The sequence below is a fragment of the Loxodonta africana genome, chromosome 1 (genome assembly GCF_030014295.1).
Source record: "Loxodonta africana isolate mLoxAfr1 chromosome 1, mLoxAfr1.hap2, whole genome shotgun sequence".
Lineage (NCBI taxonomy): Eukaryota > Metazoa > Chordata > Mammalia > Proboscidea > Elephantidae > Loxodonta > Loxodonta africana.
Genome location: NC_087342.1, coordinates 139417534 through 139432746, shown reverse-complemented (window position 1 = coordinate 139432746; position 15213 = coordinate 139417534). Strand labels below are relative to the sequence as shown.

At 37.1% G+C, this 15213-nt stretch overlaps 1 protein-coding gene across 1 annotated transcript in view; it reads right to left on the bottom strand.

Annotated features, from left to right (window-relative positions):
* Positions 1-15213, bottom strand: part of MEI4 (meiotic double-stranded break formation protein 4) — a 208477-nt gene that overhangs the window by 68476 nt on the left and 124788 nt on the right. The window contains exon 3 of the mRNA XM_023544299.2: positions 8249-8380. Coding sequence (XP_023400067.2) covers positions 8249-8380 — 132 coding nt within the window. The remainder of the gene's footprint in view (positions 1-8248; positions 8381-15213) is intronic.

Sequence of the window (15213 nt, the reverse complement as noted above, 5' to 3'; positions counted from 1 at the left end):
TGTATCAAGAATATATTACAAAGGCACAAATATTTTACCTACTATAATTTTACTGCTCTAAAAAATAGGCAGGGCAAGTTACATACCATTTGCAGAACACAGATTAATATAAAATATAAAGAAATGACACAGCTAATCAGTAACAGAAAATACTGTGTAGTTTACCCCCCAGACTCAGGAGTCAGAATGCCTGAGTTCCGTAACCTGGTGTTGCATTTACTATGGTTGTGGGAAGTCTACTTAACTCTCTGATCCTACTTGTTATCTTCTATAAAATAGGAATAATATTGTCTACTTCATAGTGTACTTGGGAGAAGTAAATAATTTGTTGTTATTGTTAGTTGCCACTGAGTTGATTCCAACTGATGGTGACCGCATATGTAAAGAGTAGAACTGCTTCATAGGGTTTTCAAGGCTGTGTGAGCTTTTGGAAGCAGATTGCTATGCCTGTCTTCTGAGGTGTCTCTGAGAGGGTTTGAACTACCAACCTTTCAGCTTAACAACCCTCTGTGCCTGCCAGGGACTCCAAGTAAATGATACAAAATAAAATTAAAAAAAAAAAATAGCTACCTATTTTAAACAAAGAAATAAACACATAAAAGTCTTGGAGGAGTATGGGATATTTAGAATAACGTCTGACATAAGGCTCAGTAAATACCAATGATTATAATCATTATTGAATTTCCCATTAATTTTTTATTAAACAGGCCCTCCATCTGATAGAGAAATACATTAGAAATTGAATCAGATTCCTATCTATAGTACACTATCATATATATATATAATATTGGTATATTGGAGCCCCAGTGGTGCAGTGGTTAAGAGCTACAGCTTCTAACAAAAAAGGCTGGTAGTTCAAATCCACCAGCTGCTCCATGGAAACCCTATGGTACAGTTCTACCCTGTCCTATAGGGTCCCTATGAGTTGGAATCGACTCGACGGCAATGGTTTTGGTTTGGTTTTATGTAATGTATGTATGTATAATTTTATTCTTGACTCAGTGACTACTTAAATCATTTTGCTTCATTAAACAGTAAAATTGTTCTTCAGACAGTTATTGGTGACACATTCACAATTCAGTATGATACCTACAAGTTCAATGAAAAGTCTTTTAAAGTCTGATGAGACTTGTCCAATTCAGTGAAATATGCATATTAGGTTTTGTATTTTTCATCTCAAAAATTTCATTTAATTTTTTTTAATTGTGCTTTAAGTGAAAGTTTACAAATCAAGCCGGTCTCTCATAAAACAAAAAAAACTTATATATACCTTGCTAAGTACTCCTTGCTGCTCTGCCCCTTTCTCCCTAATGAGACAGCACACTCCTCCTCTCCACCCTATATTCCCCATGTCCATTCAACCAGCTCCTGTCCTCTTCTGCCTTCTCATCTCATCTCCAGACAGGAGCTGCCCACATAGTCTCATGTGTCTACTTGAGCCAAGAAGCTCACTCCTCACCAGTATCATTTTCTGTCTTATAGCCCAGTCCAATCCCTGTCTAAAGAGTTGGCTTTGGGAATGGTTCCAGTCTTGGGCTAACAGAAGGTCTGGGGACCATGACCTCCAGGGTCCCTCTAGTCTCAGTCAGACCATTAAGACTAGTCTTTTTACGAGAATTTGAGGTCTGCATCCCACCGCTCTCCTGCTTCATCAGGGATTCTCTGTTGTGTTCCTTGTCAGGGCAGTCATTGGTGGTAGCCAGTCACCATCTAGTTCTTCTGGTCTCTGGCTGATGTAGTCTCTGGTTTATGTGCCCCCCCCCCTTTTTTTTTCTGTCTGTTGGGCTCATATTGACCTTGTGTCTTTGGTGTTCTTCATTCTCCTTTGCTCCAGGTGGGTTGAGACCAATTGATGCATCTTAGATAGCTGCTTGCTAGCGTTTAAGACCCCAGATGCCATTCACCAAAGTGCAATGCAGAATGTTTTCAAAAAGTCATTTAATTTTTATATCAGTCATTTCTATGCTCATTATATCACTTTTCTCTTTATATTCTTGAGCATATATATAATAGCTGTCAGTTATTTTCATCGAGTTTGTAATTTCTGAATTTCCGTCTATTGACTGGCTTTTCTCCTTGTTATGGGTTATATTTTCCTGCTTCTCTTTATGATTAGTAATTTTTGATGGAATCCTAGACACTGCAAATATAACATACTGTTATGTGTTTGATTCTGCCGTATTAATTTAAGGATTGTTAGATTTGTTATGGTAGTCAGGTTACTTGCTTAGTCAGCTTAATCCCTTTGTGCTTCATTAGGGTAGGTCTATAATAGTCTTTAGTTTAGGGCTAGTTTAACTCCATTGCTAAGGTGTGACTGAGGTATCTCCTAAATGATTCTTATAGTCACTGAAGTCTCTCCACTGTGATTGGTGGTAATTTGAATGATTCCCAGGCCTGAGTTAGCTCTGAGAATTTGGCTTAAGGATTCCCAGTAACCGATTTTTTTTTTTCTCTCCAGAATGCATTCTTTGTATGGCCTCATTGAGTTTCACCTTCTGCATGTGCAGATTGGTATTCAGGCAAAGACAAATGAATCTCTTCTGAAATTTCTGTTGTTCTTTGTCTTCACAGTTCCCTCCTCTCTGATACTCTGACTCGTAAATCCTAGCCATTGGGCCTCCCTAACTGCAAATCTGCCTCCCTATTCAGTGAGACTGCTGAACTCTGTTTGCCTTCTTCCTTCATATATTGCCATCTAGACAATTATCTTCAGGCAGAAATCTGGGACCATTTATCAGGCTGAAGAAGTTTTCCTGTATTTCTAGCTTACTAAAAAGTTTTTATCAGGAATAGATGTTGGATTTTTGTCAATTTTTTTTTTCTGTATCTTTTAAAATAATCATTTATTTTTTTGCTTTGTTATTCTTGTTTGTTAATACAGTAAATTTTCTTGATTGATTTTTCAATGTTAAACCAATCCTGCATTCCTAGGATAAACCCCATTTGGTCATGTATTATTCTTTTTCGTATCACTGAATACAATTTGCTAACATTTTGTTCGAACATTTTACATCTATGTTTGTGAGGAGTATTGGTTTGTATTTTCTTTATTGTCTTCATCTCTTTTGGTATTAGGGTATTACTGACCTCGTAGAATGAATTAGACTGTAGTCTCTCCAACTTTCTGGAAGAGTTTGCGTATAATTAGTATAATTGTCTTAAACAGGAGCTCTGGCAGTGGTTAAGAGTGTGGCTGCGAACCAAAAGGTCGGCAGTTCAAATCCACCAGTCCTTTCTTGGACACCCTATAGGACAGTTCTACTCCGCCCTGCAGGGTCTCTATGAGTCAGAATCAACTCCATGGCAATGGATTTTTTTTTTTTGTCTTAACTGGTAGAATTAACCAGTGAAGCCATCTAGGGTTGAGGTTTTCTTTGCAGGATATAAACTTCTAATTCATTTTTTTTCCCTGTAATAATTTAAAAGTGTCATTCCATTATCTCGTTGCTTGTTTGTGATGAGAAAAATGAAAGTACTTTTATTACTGCTTCCTTGTGTGAAGTTTTTAAGTGTATGTGTACTTGCTTCTTTTAAGATTTTTATCTTTACTATTGTTTCACAGAAATGTGATTATACTATTGTTTGAGGTGATTCACTTTGTATTTACCTTGTGTGGGTTCACTGATGTTCTAAGATCTTTGATTTAAAAGTCACACCAAAGTTGGCAAACTTACAGCCAATATTTCCTCTAATGTATTTTCTGCCCCAATCTTTCCTTTAATTTTGTTACTCCAATTATGAGCTAACCTGACTTTTTCCTACATATTTCTGTGCAACTGTTAAGTGTTTCAGCTTTTTTTTTTTTTTCCCCTTGTGCTTACATTTGGATAGATTTTAGGTCCCTTTAAGTTTCCTAAACTTTTCTTCTATAATTTCTAATGTACTGATAAGACAATCCTGTAATTTTTTCATTTCATGTATTCTACTTTTCAAATACAGTATTTTCACTTGTAGTTTTTAAATAGTTCTCATTTCTATGTTGACATTTTCTATTCTTTAATATTCATTTTTTCCTTTAAAATATTTTAAGATATTTATAATAGGTGTTTTAAGATTGTTGTCTGCTAATTTCATCCATTTCTACTTCTATTTCTGTTGATTAATTCTTTTTTCTCCTGGTTTGGGTTATACTTTCTTGCTTCTTCACATGTCTAGTATTTTCTGATTGGATGCCGGACATTAATGGTATCATAATGTTGAGTTTCTGGATGATATTGTTCCAACAGACATTTAATTAACTTATGAATCAATAAGATTCTTTCAAGACTTGTTGCTAAGTTTTATTAAATGGGTCTACTATAGCCTTTATCCTATGACTATAAAAAGATATAAAGAAAATCATGAAATGGGTAGTATGATTTTCAGTAAGTCCTATTTTTATTTATACATTTTGTGTATATCCTATACCGTGTATAATAAATGTATATTACTTTTTCAATTGGACATTTTAAACAAATTAAGCCTTTCATTTATAACAGCCATGTAACAGACATAAAAACATAAAGCTTATTTTCTTTCCTTAATCTGTACATTAGCCTCTCCTATTCCACCTTACCTTTGAGTCCCTGTTGTCTTTCTTACTACTGTAATTTTATCATTGCCACTTTCCATGTAGTATTTCCAAGATTTTTAAGAATGCACCTGTTCTCTCTCCCAAGTTCTAATTTCATATTTCCATCTGCCTATATTCAGATCACTTTGATGTTTCCTGAAATTCAATATATTCAAACTCAACTAATTTCTGATCACGAACACCCCTTTCCATTTACCCATTTCCTCCTAAGTTTTACAACCTTTATTTGTCCACAGATTCTTCCTCCTTCACGTTCAATCTTTCCTTGAGTCTTTTGGATACTATTTCTTATTGCCCAACAGTAATTACCTCTGCTGCTGCTTGCAGGAGACTGATTGCATTGACAGTCCCAATTAAATGCCCTGCAGCATCACGTTCTTTGCCTTGTAACTCTGTATATCCTCTTATTCTGACTCCATCTCTTATTAGCATATTCCTGAATCTCTGAGCCTTACATGTAACAGATACCTTCGAATGACTAAATTAATATTCACTCTAACACTCCTTTAGGGTGAAAAAGCTGAAGAAAAAAAAAAAAACTACATTCCCTATACTTTCTTGTTAGTAGGGTTCTGAATTTGTTCATTTAAGTAAATGAATTCACTCAGAAAAAAACTTTCTAGCTGAAACTGAGTCACATAGGGACAGAGGATGTTGTACATTGTGGCAGGACTTTGTTTTTCTAGAGGCTGCAACTGTAACAGCAGTTTCTTGATTCAGCAGGCAGTTCCTCAACCTGGTCAGTTGAGGAGTCCAACTCAGACTCTATGAATGATCCTTTAAGACTAATCATAGGCAATTACAAAGGCTTTACCTGGTAGATCTCATGGTGAGAGGCTGCTCTCCCCACTCCACATTTGGTGCATAGCCAGCATATTACAGTTTTTCTGAGAGAGCTCCAGTCAAGAACACGGCTCGCCATGCCTGGGGCCAGCCATGCTCTTGTGCATATCTATATTCCAAGTCTAAGCATCCTCATTTGAAACCCTGATGGTGTAGTGGTTAAGTGCTACAGCTGCTAACCAAAAGGTCGGTAGTTTGAATCCACCAGGTGCTCCTTGGAAACCCTACGGTGCAGTTCTACTCTGTCCTATAGGGTCACTGTGAGTCAGAATCGACTCAATGGCAATGGGTTAGATTTTATGGGGGAGGAGTAGGCTCATTCAGCAGCCTACACTGACACCTCCTTATTAGAAGATCTTGATTAAGACACTTTTCTCCATTCTGACTCAATACTTCTGTAGTCCTGTAAGAGCAGCAATTCGTTTGGGGGCCAAATTCTGCTATGTGGGTACAGACACCATTTACGGACATACAGCTTGAGGCCTTTTCCTTAGCCCTCCCAACAATTCCATACCCATTGCCTTAGACTCGATTCTGACTCACAGTGACCCTACAGGACAGAGCAGAACTGCCCCACAGGGTTTTCAAGGCTGTAAATCTTTTACAGAAGCAGACTGCCACATATTTCTCTCCTTAATCTCTTTCTGCTTAAATTGGCTAGAATAGATTCTGTTTTCTCCTATTAAGAACGCTGACTCAAAATTTCCTTGTCCTTAAATAACAATATGAACATTTTGAAGGGTTGTTAATAAGACTGAATGGGACGCTTACCACATATAACTGTCAAAAACTGGTAGTAGTTGTAGGTGTTGTTATTGTTATTATTACGATAATTATTATTTTAAAGTGATAATAAGAATCAGAAAAAATCAGTTGCAATTATGGCTTAAGCATATGCTTTTTCTGCAACCTTGGTCAAGATGCTTAATTAAACACTCTATGGTTTGGTTTTATCTATAAACTAGGTAAAAAAGTATTATTTATTTTTATGGTTTGGTGTTATCGATAAACTAGGTAAAAAAGTATACCTATGTCACAGAGCTATTGTAAAAATTTTGCATGGAAATATGTAAATGAAAATTTATATTTCTGTATTATTCTCCAAACAAGTAATCTAATTAACCTCACTTCTCACATTATTTCCTGCTTAAATGCTAAGAAATCACCTCGTTTCCTCAGAGTTCCAGGGACACATATTGTCAAATAACACTGCAGTGCCTCCACATTCTCTGTCCCCTGCATATTCAATTCAAATCCACTTTTCAAGCTGTTCCTTCTTTGTGAAGTTTTTCAGGGACTTCCAGTCTAAACTGCTCACTTCCTTTAATGTTGGAACTCCAGCACAATGAATTTCAGGTCTTCAATTTTTTTTCAATTAGTTAATGTCCCTTATTTCTCTCTCTAAATTGGTTTTTAGCTCCTCAAGAAGAGAGAATGAATTCTTGTCTTCGCTCTCCCCACCCCTTTTTTTCTGTATTTAAGAGCTCTTAGAGTTTAGCATTTAGTAACCACTTGAAAAGTTGCTGATTGACTGTATGATATACTATGTTATACACAAAATTCAATTATACTATACAATATTTTTAGAATATTTTTAGAAAACTTAGATGTAAGTCCTTTATTAAACCATGACCTGTCTGTCAGCTTGTCTTACCGTGGTGGCTTGTGTGTTGCTATGACGCAGGAAGCTATGACACTGGTATTTCAAATACCAGCAGGATCAATCATGGTAGACAGGTTTCATCAGAGCTTCCAGACTTAGACTAGAAAGAAAGGCCTAGAGAACTACTCCTGAAAATTAGCCAGTGAAAACCCTATGGATTACAATAGAATAGTCTAATATAGTGCTGGAAGATTAGCTCTCTAAACTGGAAGGAACTCAAAAAATATAGTGGCCATAATAATGGACTCAAGCATACCAACAATTGTGAGGATGGCACAGGATTGGACAGTGTTTCATTCTGTTGTACCTGGGGTTGCCATGAGTCAAAGCCAAAACAACTAATAAAAATAACACGTTTAAAAGCTATCAAAAATCATATATATATGTATTTTATTACTTAATTTTTTTCTCTTTTCCAAAACATTTCTATCTGTATTTGATTTCCTTTAATTGTGCTTTTAATCTTACCATAGAGATGGTAAGAATAGGAATGACCTGACAAAGTGAATACATATAATAAACCAGTGTCAACATTTAAATATGAGAATGACTTAAGTTTCCTAGACACATTTTGTCAGCAGTAATACATAAAGTCTTAGCACAGATAAATAAAGCTTAAAATACTAGTTTTCAACCCTGACTACACACTGGAATTACCTGGAGATCTTTAAAAATGCCAATGCCTATGGTTCTAACCCCAGAGACCCCATATAATTGCACTGGCATATGGCCTGGCAATGCGATACTTCAAGTTAGTCAAATGATTCTCATGAGCAGCAAAGGATGAGAACCACCAGACTATAGGCTATTCTCCATTTAGCATCCTCTCCAGTTCACTTTTCTCTCACTGCTTTGCTTTAGGAACATGCTGCCTGGCTGGTGAGGTTTAAGACAATTCATCTAAGCACTCCTCTGCTGTCACCAATGGCACTCTTGGCATACGCATACAAGTAAGAACAATGAGATGGCTTATTTTGAAAACTATTTCCTGACAGTACCTTTTTGTAATTTCAGGAGGCAGTTAACAGTATTCATGTATGTTAGTGATAAGGTGATAACTAAAAGATCAGCCTAGCAAGAACAGAGGGAAGGAGACGGGGAAAGCAAAGAAAAACCTTTGGCTACATTAGCTGTAAATGACAGCTACAGTTTCGCATTGTAAGTACCTGAGTGATGGCTTCCAGATCACCAGCAAAGCTGTTTACTTCTGACAGAAGCAGAGATACAATAGATTTTCTCAGAAGGCTGCAACTTCCCAGTGTTACCAGACTCTGAGAAATATAATGCTGCACCTGAAACTAAAGATAAAAATGAATAGGTTTCTATGTTCTATCAAGTCAGGTCATAATGTTTTTAATGAGTTATTTTCTAAGACTTTACCAATGAGCTAAATGCTGTGAGGAACACAAAAAGGCATTAAACATAATTTGGGGTCAATCTCAAGAAAAATTATGAAATAGACAAATTATAATTTGGTGATATTATTTTCTATATAGCAATTAATACTCTGAAGTGTATGACAGGGTGTTATAATAGAAGTTTTAGCTGAAGCATCAAGAGATAACATGCGGGTAATAGACTACCTAAAGAACAAACAAAAGAGACTATAAAACCAGACTCTTAAGCCCTTACGCACATTAGGTGTATAGATAAGGAATGTATTATGAGGATACAACAGGGTGAGAGGAAGAAATCTGAAGATGTCTTTTGGGAGAGCTGTTGGCGCGCTGCAAGTCTCAACTCCACACTGGAGGTGGACAGGTGGGAAGGACTTTCCTATTTGACACAAGATAAAAGAGAGGAACTTTCAGGTACCACTTAACCTATGGATTAAAGGACTAGGGTCTGCATTATTCAGGAGAAACTGAAAAGGCAAGAGTAGGAATAAAGTGGCCTGTATAAAAGCATACAGGCTGTAGCTACCCTGGGAAGTGGGCTATCTCCCAGAATCTGGTAGTGCAAAACTTGAAGGCCACATATCCTAAGAGGGAGAGAGCAACAGCATGGGGTCTATCAGGTCTAGATATTTGGAGGGGTAAACACATCAAGCAGAGAATATCTAGAAATATTACTAGATTGCTCAGAGTGAATAAGAGACCAGCCCGAACAGAGGCACATATGCCCTCAGTGTAACCACAGGTGAGACATCCCCAGGTATACGAAAGGGTGGAGGATCTCCGAAGAAACCATAAAAGTACCCATGAGAGAAGGTTATGCTTTAACTCTCAGTTTCTGTCAGGTTCCATTGGACCTAATTTTATTTTTTGATTTTCTTTAAGTCATTCTAACTATTTGTGAGGAGTGGTATTTAATTTATTCTTTCTCTTGATACAAAGAGGAAACCCTGGTGGTGTAGTAATTCAGAGCTACGGCTGCTGACCAAAGGTCGGCAGTTCAAATCCACCAGGCACTTCTTGGAAACCCTACTCTGTCCTATAGGGTCGCTAGGAGTCAGAATCGAGTAAGTGTTACAAAGAAGAAAAAATTTACTTAAAAAAGCAGAATAAAACTCTTGCAATTCACACGTGGATCCACCAGGCTCTATTATAAATCAAGATACATTACAGCAAGGGTTAGCAAAGGGTCAGATGGCAAGTATTTTCCTTTTTGAGGGCCACATGGTCTCTGACGAAACTACTCAACTCTGCTGTTGTAGTACAAAAGCAGCCACAAACAAAATTATATGAATGAGCATGGCTGCATTCAAATAAAACTTTATTTACAAAAACAGAGAGTGGGCCAGATTTGGCTCTCAGGCTGCTGACCCCTGCATTATGGGATCTTATAACCAAAAACCTGTTGCCGTTGATTCCGACTCATAGCGACCCTGTAGGACAGGGTAGAACTGCTCCATAGGGTTTTCAAGGAGTGCCTGGCGGATTCAAACTGCTGACCTCTTGGTCAGCAGCCACAGCACTTAACCATTATGCCACCAAGGATCTTAGCAATCTTATTTTTCCTATCTCTTATTTTTCCCTTTTCTATTTCATCATCTTAGGAATTCTTTAATCATTCAGCAATTATTCTTAACTATACTTAAAAAAGGACTACAATAATTAGAAAATGAAAGATTGATGGGATCTTGTAGAAGGATGGGGAAATAGTGAAACAAATTGTCACACTGCCTTATCCTTCAGTTTTCTTACAGCACTGTCCAGATATATTACATCATCTTTCAAGAAAGTATTTAGGCAGAAAACTCCATCTTTGTAGTTTGCTTTTAGTTTCCCTTGATCACAGATGAGATTTCAGAATTTTTCATTTTATGTCCATAATGACAAAGAATATTCACAGAAGATTTTTTACAATTATTATATTAATACCAGTAGACAGCATCACTCTAGATTCTGATGATAATGATGAAATTAATCTCATAATCAAAATCTCAAAAAATGAGTCATCACGGATATATTTTCTTAAACTCAGTAATACACTGATGAGCGGACAATGTATTTATAAGGAAAAAAAAGGTAACGGATGGCATTCTTATCCAGGTGATCACTCAGTAAGAGGACTCCACCACATAATACTCTGAAACAGGAATCTGGACCATCCTATTTTTCCACAGGGACATGTGGTGGTAGTCTTTCATCTTTCACGCTGCTTTTACACTTGATACTGTTGTGAAGTGGACAGATGCTGAAGGCGGACGTGCATATGTGATCAGAAGTAAATAAATGATGTAGAAATTTAAAAATTAACTGATCATTTCAAATTCTGCTTACAAATCTAAAAATAAAAATGTTTTCTCATCATGGGGAAAACATCTATCCTCTCAAGGAAATTATCAGCAAAGATATTATATTTTGACGATCACATGTAAGAAACAAAATACACTTCTAAGTTAGGGATATATCTGAAATGTAGAATTAGCATTTATAAGATAAATACGTCCCATGTCACAGATGAGGATCAGTGGATTCCATATGGAGGACACTGTCCATGTCAGATATATATACCTTTGAAACCAGGAAATTGAGAAATAAAAATTTGATTTATTATGCTTCATTCTTATTAAAATCTTAAAGTTGATATTCACTCTTTTTATTCTTACACCTATAAAATATTCATTGAATGACTTAGAATGTTAAAAAAAAAATTGGGAAGGATACATTAGACCCAGATGGTTTTGACTATTTTTCTTAGTATACTAAGTGTTAAACTCCTTTCAAACCCAGAGAATGCAGATGGCAAGAAAATATAGCATCATGCATGCGAGAACGCTTCTGCTCCTCATATTTCTTTTCTCTCTCCCATGCCCCATTCCCTGAGAGGGTAAAAACTCTGGTGAGCAAGCTGGGGAAAGAGTAGAAGAACAAGGTGGAGAAAGGAAAGGGTCGAATATATTCCCTACCTCAATTATAGGCTTCCTTTCTGTAGCAGGCTAGAGCTAAGGGAAGAGAAAAAAATCTCAACTTCAAATTAAATAAAAAGTTATGATTATTACCTAGGACTGGATTTTTTTTTGTGGACATTTTTAATTACTAGAGTGAGGCTCTTTGTGTCATTTAAGAGTGATGAGAACAGATGTAGGACTCTGAATTTTTATCCAGAGGCAGAAAAAGTACTCATCATTAAATAAACTTTAGAAAGACAGTGAGGACAATAAACGATATCCCATAGTTATTAGGAGAAACGCCAGTTGATTAATTACATTAAGGGGGGAATAACTCATAGCTGATATTTCATTAAATCTATTCTTTAATATAAATAAATAAAAATATATGTTGCCATCGAGTAAATTCTGACTCACGGCGACCCCATGTGTGTCAGAGTAGAATGGTGCTCCATAGAGTTTTCACTGGCTGATTTTTCAGAAGATCCCCAGGCCTTTCTTCTGAGGCACCTCTGGGTGGACTCAAACCACCAACCTTTTGGTTAGCAGCCAAGCAAATTAAATTTAATATAACTGGGAGGAGGGAGGCTTTACAGAATATCTCAAAACAAAGAAACAGTCATCTACTTTGTCTTTTTGTCTTTACATGACGTTAAAGTCATATCAAGAATACATTGCTTTTACATATGAAATGTTTAAATAACAATACTAAATGAAAAATGCCATGTGTCCTTTAGAAATGAACACGTAAATATTTCTCTGATATTTTAATATTAAAATTAATTTTTAAACATTAATCAATGAAAATAAGAAAGTAAATGGATTATAGACTTCAAAACGAATCTCCGTTACACATCAGGACATGCATAAATCACTCTTTAAAAAAGTTATAAATCAATTTATCAGCTTAATGCTGTTAACTAAAATGCACTGTCACTGAGACAATTCTGACTCATAGCAAACTTATAGGACAGAGTAGAACTGCACCATAGGCTTTCCAAGGAGCAGCTGGTGGATATGAACTGCAGACCTTTTGGTTAGCAGCCGGGCTCTTAACCATTGAGCCACCAGGACTACATTTAATGTTATACACCATGCTATTACAACAGGAATCCATAGTTACTTATCATTGCTATTTCTCAATAATGAAATTGGCTAAGATTCATACTCTTCGTAACACTCCAGTACTACTTATTAGATTTCAGATTTTTACATTTTTACGTTTGTACCTGAATGTTTAATCTTATATCTAAGCTCCAAAAAATCTTCTCTTTAGTATTTCCTGATGTTTTAATTGTTTACTTACCTCCTTTCTCAATATTTAATTCTTTAGGAGATATTTTAAAGTAGAGAAAAAGTTTACAGTAAAATAAAAGGGACTTTAGAGAGTAGGCATGAAATGATTAAGCTTGTGAGGGGGTTAACTTTGCATACTCTGGGGCCCAACACTGTCTGAGTTCAAATCTAAGCTCTAATGTTTATTAGCTTGTACTAGACACTTAGTCTTTTATGCTTCAGCTTCTTCATCTGCAAGATAGTGATTGTAATAACACTCACTTTATACAGCTTTTGTCCATATTAACTTAGACAGTAAAAATGCTTAACAGGGTACCAGGTACCTAGTTAGTGCTCAGTAAGTGCTTTTATTATAATTTGGGATTATGTTGTTGTTGTTGTTGTTGTTGTTGTTAGGTGCCATCGAGTCAATTCCGACTCATAGTGATCCTATGCACAACAGAACGAAACACTGCCCGTTCCTGTGCCATCCTTACAATCGTTGTTATGCTTGAGCTCATTGCTGCAGCCACTGTTAATCCACCTCGTTGAGGGCCTTCCTCTTTTCCGCTGACCCTGTACTCTGCCAACCATGATGTCATTCTCCAGGGACTGATCCCTCCTGACAACATGTCCAAAGTATGTAACACGCAGTCTTGCCATCCTTGCTTCTAAGGAGCATTCTGGTTGTACTTCTTCTAAGACAGATTTGTTTGTTCTTTTGGCAGTCTGTGGTTTATTCAATATTCTTCAACAACACCACAATTCAAAAGCGTCAACTCTTCTTTGGTCTTCCTTATTCATTGCCCAGCTTTCACATGCATATGCTGTGACTGAAAATACCATGGCTTGGGTCAGGCGTACCTTAGTCTTCAGGGTGACATCTTTGCTCTTTAACACTTTGAAGAAGTCCTTTGCAGCAGCTTTGCCCAATGCAATGCGTCTTTTGATTTCCTTGACTGCTGCTTCCATGGCTGTTGATTGTGGATCCAAGTAAAATGAAATCCCTGAAAACTTTAATCTTTTCTCCGTTTATCATGATGTTGCTCATTGGTCCAGCTGTGAGGATTTTTGTTTTCTTTATGTTGAGGTGTAATCCATACTCAAGGCTGTGGTCTTTGATCTTCATTAGTAAGTATCCATACTCAAGGCTGTGGTCTTTGATCTTCATTAGTAAGTGCTTCAAGTCCTCTTTACTTTCAGCAAGCAAGGTCGCGTCATCTGTATAACACAGGTTGTTAATGAGTCCTCCTCCAATCCTGATGCCCTACTCTTCTTCAAATAGTCCAGCTTCTCGTATTATTTGTTCAGCATACAGGTTAAATAGGTATGGTGAAAGAATACAACGCTGACGCACACCTTTCCTGACATTAAGCCAATTAGTAACCCCTTGATCTGTCCGAACAATTGCCTCTTGATCTATGTAAAGGTTCCACATGAGCACAATTAAGTGTTCTGGAATTCCCATTCTTCGCAGTGTTATCCATAGTTTGTTATGATCCACACAGTCAAATGCCTTTGTATAGTCAATAAAACACAGGTAAACATCCTTCTGGTATTCTCTGCTTTCAGCCAGGATCCATCTGACATCAGCAATGATATCCCTGATTTCACATCCTCTTCTGAAATCGGCCTGAATTTCTGGCAGTTCCCTGTCGATATACTGCTGCAAATGTTTTTGAAAGATCTTCAGCAGAATTTGGCTTGCGTGTGATATTAATGATATTGTTCTATAATTTCCGCATTCGGTTGGATCACCTTTCTTGGGAATAGGCATAAATATGGATCTCTTCCAATCAGTTAGCCAGGAAGCTGTCTTCCATATTTCTTGGCATAGACGAGTGAGCACCTCCAGTGCTGCATCTGTTTGTTCAAGCATCTCAATTGATATTCCATCAATTCCTGGAGCCTTGCTTTTCACCAATGCCTTCAGAGCAGCTTGGACTTCTTCCCTCAGTACCATCGGTTCCTGATCACATGCCACCTCTTGAAATGTTTGAATATCGACTAATTCTTTTCAGTATAGTGACTGTGTATTCCTTCCATCTTCTTTTTTTTTTGTTTTTTTAATAATTTTTATTGAGCTTTAAGTGAACGTTTACAAATCAAGTCAGTCTGTCACATATAAGCTTATATACACCTTACTCCATACTCCCACTTACTCTCCCCCTAATGAGTCAGCCCTTCCAGTCTCTCCTTTAGTGACAATTTTGCCAGTTTCTAACCCTCTCTACCCTCCTATCTCCCCTCCAGACAGGAGATGCCAACACAGTCTCAAGTGTCCCTCTGATACAAGTACCTCACTCTTAGTCAGCATCTCTCTCCAACCCATTGTCCAGTCCCTTCCATGTCTGATGAGTTGTCTTCGGGAATGGTTCCTGTCCTGAGCCAGGAGAAGTTTTATGGACCATGACCGCTGGGATTCCTCTAGTCTCAGTCAGACCATTAAGACTGGTCTTTTTATGAGAATTTGGGGTCCGCATCCCACTGTTCTCCCGCTCCCTCAGGGGTTCTCTGTTG